General features: G+C 36.4%; 1 protein-coding gene across 5 annotated transcripts in view; it reads right to left on the bottom strand.

The window, feature by feature from the left end:
* The window catches only part of HECW2 (HECT, C2 and WW domain containing E3 ubiquitin protein ligase 2), a 184,344-nt gene that overhangs the window by 10,693 nt on the left and 163,802 nt on the right, over positions 1 to 9,849 (bottom strand). For all 5 annotated transcript variants that reach the window (XM_086751466.1, XM_086751467.1, XM_086751468.1 and 2 more), the window contains 7 exons: positions 8,502 to 8,654; positions 6,319 to 6,417; positions 5,084 to 5,213; positions 4,333 to 4,479; positions 3,590 to 3,704; positions 3,175 to 3,260; positions 2,248 to 2,360 (listed from right to left, as the gene is read on the bottom strand). In XM_086751466.1, coding sequence (XP_086607592.1) covers positions 2,248 to 2,360; positions 3,175 to 3,260; positions 3,590 to 3,704; positions 4,333 to 4,479; positions 5,084 to 5,213; positions 6,319 to 6,417; positions 8,502 to 8,654 — 843 coding nt within the window. The remainder of the gene's footprint in view (positions 1 to 2,247; positions 2,361 to 3,174; positions 3,261 to 3,589; positions 3,705 to 4,332; positions 4,480 to 5,083; positions 5,214 to 6,318; positions 6,418 to 8,501; positions 8,655 to 9,849) is intronic.

Below are 9,849 nucleotides of genomic sequence, written 5' to 3'. Positions count from 1 at the left end.
GTTATCTGAGAATCAGTAAGAGTCACAGAGTCCTAGGGCAGCATTCTCAGCAGATCCAGCAATTTGTTTACACATGCAGGGCTTGTTCGGAAATTTCTTGAAAGTTTGCTACTCGGGGTCGTTGTTAACGAGGTCTTACCTTCCAGCCAGTACTACGCCAGTTGGCACAGTAAGTCTTTGAAGCTGGAGATATGCAGGCTGAAGCTAAACTGCATACAGGAACTAGCTATGTAAAAATGCAAATACTCCTTTTTGCTTAGGGCTTAGCCCATTTAAGCATAAACGTAGAAGATCATTTATTCTTTATGAGATCAAAGTTCCATGTATGAATGCCAGGAATTGCCAGCTCATGACAACTGTAGATTTTTGTCATATGCAGTTGTTTATTTTAACAAAACAAGTGTGTTGTTAGGTTATTTTAATTCTCACACTTGTATGTTAAAACTATCCAAAGAGAAAAAAAAAAATCAAATGTTTCCTAAGCAAGGGAATCATAAATGAAATTTCAAGGGCATGATACATTATCCTAAATGTAAAGAGTTGGCATTTCCCCTATACTTGCTGAACACCTTATGGTAGCAAAGATTCTCAACATGTTTTTCCATGTTGCTTTACAGGAAACAGTTTTATTCTGCAGTTTATTACAACCAGGGCTCTATGTAACCTTTTCAGAGGAAATTCTGAGGATCCTGTTCAGGCATGCCTTGACCTCTTCCACACTGCAAACTGTGCTCGTTAGCACCAGGAATTCCAGTATTAGAGAATATATGGAAAAACTCCCACAATCTCTTTTCTTAAACTCACAAAGAGGTCTTAAATGTTGAAGTCAGAAATTATTTTTAAAAATCAAAGCTTTTTAAACAGAGTCAAAGCTAGTCCATAGGTCAATCATAATCAAACTATAAAGTAGACTTACCGGGCTACAAGGTATTATTACTAGGTCCCAAAAGATATTAGAGTATTTGATTTGAAATTTCCAGAATTTCTTTAATCCTTATCTTTAATCCTCAGTTGCCTGGCTCTCAATTGTGCTGTAAACTGGCAAAATGGCTTTGCTTAAAGGCCACCTTCTGTTCCTGTGGGTTTCACAGTGCCACCTCTGCATCTTGGGCTCTCTCAGTGTGGTTCAAATGGCAGCCTGCAGGCAGGAGCCAACCCAAGAGGCCTCTCTGCCTCTATCTTTTGCTGGAGAAAAAAGCTAAGTGTTGCTGGTCAGAGAAACTCTCCACGTGTCTGACAGTCACCTTTGGTCTAAAAAGGAGACTCTGAATGCAAGTTATTCCTGAGGAATCCTGTTTAAGAGGAATGGGCTAGTAGGGTTGAATTCCCTCCATGGATGAGCCCAGCCAAAAACTACTACCAAGGGCTATAAGCAGCATACTAAAGCTGATATCTGATCAAGTGGAGTTAGTTCACTTACACTCCACACACTAATCTGCATTTCTGACCACTATTAACCCATTAGAGAGGCTACAGAATTATAGAACTGGATGAAAAGAAATCTTCTAGAAATGTATCAGCCTGATCACCATATAGAAAAGGCTAGAATCTGCCTTCTATAACTCAACTCTTTCTTTCATATCTTGGACTCTCATGCTCTTCTTTTACTCTTTTCACATATTTCAATTGACCTTACTTGTGCTCTTTGAAATCTTGACCTTCTCTTGTCCCTGTCCTGCCTCTTAAGTCAAATGATCCCCTCCCCTGAACCTCTTCTGTAGTTCATAACTTGCCTCTTCCGTATTTGTTAACACTCTTTACATCAAACGAAGTACAAAAATTACACGAGTAAACTATACTGGTAAAGGCTGTGTGTGTCTAATCCAAAAAGTCTGATATTAGCTTTCATTCAGAGTCACAAGTGTTATTTAATTTTAATTCATCTTTGCTCCTAAGTGATGAACTGCATGTTCAGGAAAGTAAATACTGCACATTTAATAAAAACAGAACAAAATCAGATTCAGAAGTAGTTATCATTCTAACATAATTTTCTGTGAAAAAAAGCATTACAACGTGAATCTCAGCCACAGTTACACTGCCTTGTCCATCTTACAAGAAAAAAAACTGAGTTCAAATAGAAATGTGTGGCATCAAACACTGGAAAAATGGGGAAGTAAATTTTCATGTAAGGCATAGTATATTTGCATATTCAGTTAAAACTTGTTTATGTTTCTCAAATAGCTTATCTATTATCCCAGTAACTGACATTCAAAAGTATCTCTAACATGAATACACACACAGTTGTACCTTGGAAGAGCAGTGATCTTCCCCCACTTCTCTACACAGAATCTTCTTGGACCATTGCTCCCCCGTAGAGAGGCAAATCCTTCGTAAGGTATGCTGGATGTGCCCGTAACAAACTGCCAGTGCAAACAAAACATAGTGGATATTGGATACACAGATAGTGTGGGTTAGAAATTTATTTATATCAGTATACCCACTGAAGTCCAAATGTTTATGTAAAAGCATTTGCAAAATAAGGACACTTGTGAGGCACAAGTAATAAATGGTACTTTAAATGGAGGATAAGGGAAAATAGACCATTTCCTTACAGGGCTGTAGAAGAGACAACTTACCAGATTAACTTCAAAGGTTTCTATTTGAAAGAGTCATTATGCTACATAAATACCGTAGAATAAACACTATTGATATCAAGTTACGTAAACTTCGGCCTAAGTGAGATTTTCCCTACTGTTTTCATCCTTCATCAGCAGGATGACTGGATTCTGCAGGCTGATTTAGTGAAAATAGAATTTGACTAATTTTCAGGTTTTCATAATTATTTTCAAATTTGAGGCACTTTAACTTCCAGGTAAGCTTTCTCCTTCCTAAGTTGTACAATTATTTAAATTTCTACCTAACAATACAACCAATTACACAGTTTTCCTTTTCTAGCTTTACAAGTCTTAATGTACTTTTAATCAAACAAGAATAAAGGATTATTGACATCAGATACTTTACCTTAAAAGTATTTTTTAACTTAGAGAAGTCTACAAAAATAGCTGTAAGCTTCAGTCACTTGCAATTATTACAGTTAGTCTCTGAGAATTGTCAGGTTATTCCCACTAGCCAGCATCACCATCATTTTTCAATGTCATCAACTTGGAAGGCAGTAGTTTAGCATCGAATTTTAATGATGCACACTATTTCTTCACAGATCAGCTGATTTCTTACCTGTAAAAGTCTTAGTCGTTGTTCATTGTTGAATCTTTCCACAGCAGCCCAGAACCACCGAATTACAATGTGGTTGTCATGATAGCCTGTTAAAACAAGAAGAGCCTTTATACCTTTACGTGCTACAAAAGTGGTTGAGAGAATAGTTAGTAAGTTTTTCCTATTTCAGCCCTAGTCACATTACTGCCATATTTCTTATCCAACTGCAGCAAAAGACAGGAGGCGACAGAATAATACTCCTGTAATGCTTAAAAACCTTAAAGGCAGAGAGTTAATTTGCTATGACGAAAACTTAACCACAGAAATTCAGAAGATACTAAAGATGTATCTCATGGGATGGTTCTTTAGTGTCTTAGAAACTGGGTAATTCTAGAGCCCCCAACACTGTCAGTGAACAACTCAAAAATCAGGTTACCTCCTCTATACTCTGTATTATTTCTCCAGTCACCCAAGTCAATTTCTGCTGTTCCAGCTATTACCAGTTCCAGTTCTCTGGCATCGAACACAGACACGAGCCTCGCATCAACCACCTGTGAATGGAAATGAAATGCATAGCAACATTTCTTCATTTATTGATTTTTGCCTCCCCATAAAAGGCTTGTCTGCTACTAAGATACTTATCAGGTAACATTTCTCTTTTGAACAGAAAGAATTCAGGGTCTTTTTTTTTTCTTTTTAAAGGCAAATAAATTGACTTCTTTTTCTTACGCTGTAGTTCCATTCAGTTTCATTAGAGGATCACAGTGATTGGGAGAGAATTTTATTGGCAAATAACATTGAATTATTTCAGGATAAATTAGGTTCAATACATTCAGTTTAACCATCCATGTTAAAACAGGTAAGAGAGAAGTACCTTGAAATACACTCAGTCTACTTTGTTACACTGAGTACGGCATGCACACAAAAAACCTCAAAAGCCCAGTAAAGAAACAGATGGGTTACTTCACCAAACATTCGCTGCTAATCATACAAATAGTGATCAACAGTATTTTCCAGTTTAAAGAAGATATATAACCATAGTGTTTAAGTCAATGACTAACAATGATTTTATTTCACACACACAGATATCTGTAGGGGCACTTCTGATTATATATTTTGGGACTCTACTCATTTGGGAAATGAGTAGAAAAATATTTTGGGAGGATAAAGGAAGTTTACCTCATAGAAACCACGAACTAGACTTTCTGTTTGTTGTACAACTCCTCTCTCAATTCTCCATTTCACCATTCTTTCTATATATTCTTTCTTGTTCTTTTCAGTGACTGGGATGTTGGCACCTCCTGGCTTTAATTCCCGTTCTGTGATCTTAGGAAAAAAATGACCAGGTGACAACACAGTATTATAAAGACAAAAGAAAGAATTATAGTAATTTAAATTTTAAGTTGAAATAATTCCTCAAAAGCACTAGCCAAGACTGACTTTAGCAAACTGGAATATGTGAAATAAACATAATAACATACAACAAACCTTTTGTTGTATAAAATAATATATAAAATCCCATTTAGTCTGAAAAATCTTCATATTTAGTATGAAGAATAAGCTGAGAAGAAACATCAATCTTTACACCAATTAAAGTAGAGACGTCTCTTAAATAATATCATAACAAAGGTGTTGTAATACCTTTCAATAGTAACTCTGCTGCAATTAAATGCAGGTAAACTACCTCCAGCAGAGCAATCAAAAATTCTGATATTTCACATAGTCTCCAGAAAATCTCCTTAACCAGAAAGACATGTTTGACCGGTTACAGATAGTAATTCCTCCTTAGATTTCAACTTTGTTTTCATCAACCAGAATTTTATAAAAACAAGTACAAATCAGCATGGAATGACAAACATTCTTCTGTCCAAATAAATGTTTATTTAGCAGTAGAATACACAAAGGAAATTAAATTAAGAATCTTGCACACCTGCCCAAAAACTTCTTCATTTACAGTAAATGTGAGATCTAGGATATCATGTATATCATTGTCTTTCATCCACTGCAAACTCTGGTGAAACTCCTCGTCAAGATATTCCAGGTCACTCAGGTCACAGAGTCTAACAAAAACAAGAAGAAAACACACAAATACACATGACAGCAGTAGCATGGAACTAAACTCAGTAGCTCAGTAACTAAACTCACACAGGACAGTCCTGAAAAACAGACTGAGAATGGGAGCCAAGAGAAAAATCAATAGAATAAAGATGACACTACTTCAAATTTCTCTTTGTTTGCCTAGTAATAGCAATTACTGTATAGTAACACAAAATGGTTTTGTTAATATACACAACTCCACAATTTTTAATTTGAAGTTACATTGCTTTTTAAGCTTATGGAGAGTCTGACCAATGTTTCTTGTGAAGAATATTTTGGAATTATGAAAATATATTGATTAAAGAGACAAAAAATTCAAATCATAGAAGAAATTTTAAGTTTTTGTAAGAAGCAACTAATACCCTTTTTGCTCATGTGACTACACTGCCACCTCTCTCATCTCTTCGCTGTGCAAAGAAGTCTGTTCAGATATTACCCTGCTTACCACAGAAATATCTTTTTAACTTTTGCCGTATTTCCCCTTGCCGGGTCCTTCTTTTATAAATCCAACCCATAAGCCAACTGCCTCTTGCTCTCTCTTTAACTTGTCTTTAACAAGTGCAGCTCTCATTGTTTCAGCCAGAATAGGAATAGTGGTTCTGAAAATGAAGTCTAAAGTATATCACAGTAAAGCTCCTCAAAATGGAGATTGCCAACAATCAGTCTACCTCTAAGAATGGGTCTGCAGTCTAAGTTACAAAGTGATTCATATCCTATCCTGTGAGTCATGACAAGACAAATGAATAAGAACTCTATTAATATCTGGAATAAAACCACAGCATTTCATTGTACAACTTCAAATGTAAGATTTTGTAGAAGAAAGCTGATAACATAGCTAAAACAAAACATGAGGTTTTCATACTGATCAGAAACAACATTCTGAGTTATTAGGTAACTGGGAAACAAGTAAACTTTTTTTTTTTTTAAAGCCCTGGATTGAGTGGAAATTATGAAATTATAAATAATGGCCTGTCTGATGATAAAACATCATAATTTATCCATACACAAAATGGCATCATCCATGGGGAAGGAACTAAACAAAATAGGAGACAGAACAATTTTACTCACATTCGGAGGAGGGCTTTATAAAAGGGTCGTGTAAAAAAGGCATCTAGCAAATACTGATGTATCAGAGCAAGACCAAGAATTCGACCACTAAACCTGAACCTGGAAGAGAAAGAGTTACAATAGTTATACTGAAACTCTGTGGTTTGTACACTGCTCTGTCATCAAAACTTACATATGTATTTCCAAACAGCATGTTTAAATCAGATAGCTGTGTCTAAACTGTGGTATTTTTTGTTTCTTTTTCTTGTGTTCCTTTTACATACTCAGTAGGGCACAGAAAAAAATGCAACTCTGCAGGGTGTGGAAAATCCCTCAAATACCTAAGTCGCAGCTTCTAAAAAATGTCCAATCCGTATTAACCCAATCAACCCCTACCAGACTAGCCTCTTCAGATAAGCCTATCTTCCAAAATGATAGCCACTGTCTATTTTCTTTACACACTCCATAGAGGATTAACTTGTTTTCATGTTACTGGGAGGCCAAAGGTTCTTCTGCCCTTTCCCAGCCTGACAGTTCTTGCAGTCTGTCTTTTCTGCTTACAGTAGCTCCTTGCTCCCTCTTCTGACTGGTGATTATGGAGTTCTATTTATATTTTCCTCAACAGTGGCTGGAAGCTTTTTTATGTATTGCAGTGCTCTCCAGGCCTATATCAATGGGATCCAAATGATCTCCTCCTCTCTGTTCTCTCTTTCTTTTCCTATTATCTTCATTTTGTCGAGTGTATAAGGAGAGTTGGAGGGGAGGGAGTTTGATAGATAAAAGATAGGATGGCAGCCTTTGAAATAGTAGGGTCTTTGCAAATATTCCCATGAGAAAAAAGATCCATTGTGAAAAATCCTCCACATGTCTGGAACCTTATTTAAGTCTAATGTTATTTTTCAAAGAAAATAATGTTTCTTAAAGAAAATAATGTTTCTTAAACTTTCTGTTTATGCATCCCCAACAACATTTTTCTTGGAAAGATTAGGGCTTTATTATACCTGCCTGTAACACAGGGTTTGCAAGATGAGGATGTGACATGCAGAGCCTTGTCCTTCCTTGTTACAGCTGCATTTCCTGAATTCTCCCTGAGGCTGTACAAGACCAGTGCTGTCACTGGCACCAGCACTCCCAGAAAGAGAGAGGATCATGCCTCCCTTGCCCCCAAGATATCTGGTCTGGCACTGCAGAAGCCAGGGATGAATACAAAATGCTGGCAGAAGCTGTGAGCACATAAGGTTTTTTCTCCCATTTTTGTCAAACTGTTCTGCTTTTCCAATACAACATGTGCATTTACTGTTGCAGTATTGGAGTTCAACAGGCAGGTTGCTTCAACTAACTGAACTGGATGTAGTCAACTATTTAATTTTCTATTAATTTTTAAAGCTAGTAATGAAATTCCTTTCTGATATTCACTCTTCATAACTGGCTTCCAATAAATAAGAACGCAGTACCTATTGGTCCTACACAGATGAGCAGTTGTCATTTCGCTATTACTGTAATCTAACTACCTACACAACAGAACTCTCTATTAATATTCATAGCACAGCTTTATAGACTTGTGGTGATGCCATGGCTTAAATCAACTGAGGGTGATTTAAACTGCCTGACTTATAATTGTAAATATGGGATTATGTAAAAATCCTTGGTATCTGTTTTAGAAGTATGCATGTATCTACAGACTTTGCTTAAGAGCTATGTAATCAGCAGTCTTCCCCCCGCCCCCAATTAAGATACCTCTATAGATTTCCTTCCAATACGTATGTTGGGTTTTTTCCACCTCTATACTCTATACTCTTTAGGAAGACTCAAACAAATTACATACAGTAACACTTGTTTGCAATCTCCCTTAATCTCCTCAGTTGTCAAAAAGTCAATGTTTCATTCTTTTTTTTTTATGCACAAGAGGCTAATACTGCTTTCAAGAAATGACTGCTAATGTACAAGAAACATAGAGAGTTGTGTTGTGAGACAATCCCACAGTACACATTCCAAATCATAGTGTTGCTGACCTTGTAAGAAATCAGATCATCTAAAACCACAAGAGAAAACAAAATCAGGAAAGTCTACAGAAATGCAGTTATTTTGCTGCTGGTTAAAAACATCAGATTCTGTGTTTTATGTCTGAGCAGATTCGAGCAGTTGTCTACACATGGAAAAAACAGAAAACACATCTGAAAAATAAAAAGAAAAATAATTCTTACCACTCATGGTGATTGTCTACAAAAGCAGACATGGGACTTATTTGTACTGTATAGGTATCATTGGCTGAATATTCAAACAAACCATAATACGGATTGAAGAGCTCTCTAGACACCAGGAAAAAAAACTCTCTTGATGGTCCGCTGTAGTCCAACCTTGAAAGAGACAATTGACATTACTATAAAGTGTTCATTGTGTGCAAAGAAATGCTTTTTTTGAATCTACATTCCTTATGCTGTATTTTAATTAAAATTTCATAAGAATTTAACCAGAATCCTTATCCTGCAGATTGCTCAATGCCAAGGTATGTGAAGTCCTCGCAGGGCTATTCTGAAATGGAATGGCTTGGAGGACTGGAATGAAGTGCTCTATGTGGGCTATTCTCATCAAGAATTTTGGCTCCAGCTGTAATGGCCTCTTTGCCAGAGGAATATAACCAAGTAATTGGGAGCAGGGGGTGGGGAGGGAGAAAACATGGAAAGAACCAACATTAGACCTACTTGCATTTGACAAATTAGGAATGAAAATGAACAACGGTCATATTTTGTCTTTGCAGGCTTGCAATGATAGGACAATTTGAAGGATAGTATTTCTGTTTTCCCTAGCAAAATAATCTGAGATAACTTCAGTGATTTATCTTTCTTGGTCTAAATTTTCTTGTCCATCTTCCAAGCTTGAGTGCACTTAAATGTCTTTTGGAGAGTGCATTTCCTTTGGCTTTTTTTTTTTTTTGCTATTTCAAGATTCCAGTACTAATGAACAAGGAATCTAAATAACCCCTTCTTCCTGAATCATAAACAAACTCATTGCTGACAAAGCGCTGAGACTGAATTTTGACATTATGCCGCAGGTCACCAGTGAAATAAGTTAAGTATGAAGTTAATGCTCTGGTAGAACTGGAAAACAGAAAACTACAGATTTTCCTCTAGGGAACAGAGATTATTATAATCCTAACAAATAGATATAAAGATATATCTTCTATAAATTGAAGATTTCATACTTCCACTTTTAAGAAGGTCTTGCTTTAGTACTAAGACAATGCACAGACAGAAGTATCACAGAGAAGGTCAGCTTTCACATAGGACTTCTACTACTAATTTCTTGGCTCATGAACTTTTATAGAAGACAAACACAGATGAGAGTTGGTTTTGTGGATGAAGCTGTCAGGAAAGTAAAGGCTAGGTACTATTATCAAGTTGAAGACAAAGCTTCTTTCCTGTGTTGAATGAAAAACATTTTCCCTGCAGTCATTTGGAAGCACTTCACTTCTGTTAAGCTTCAAAAGTGAAGTACTGAAACAGATCCTTATCCTGGCAAGAAGGGCAGATTCCATCCTCAAACTGCAGAAAA

Source organism: Chlamydotis macqueenii, chromosome 6, assembly GCF_036417535.1.
Source record: "Chlamydotis macqueenii isolate bChlMac1 chromosome 6, bChlMac1.mat, whole genome shotgun sequence".
In the NCBI taxonomy this organism is placed as follows: Eukaryota; Metazoa; Chordata; class Aves; order Otidiformes; family Otididae; genus Chlamydotis; species Chlamydotis macqueenii.
This window is presented reverse-complemented; position numbering and strand designations above follow the sequence as displayed.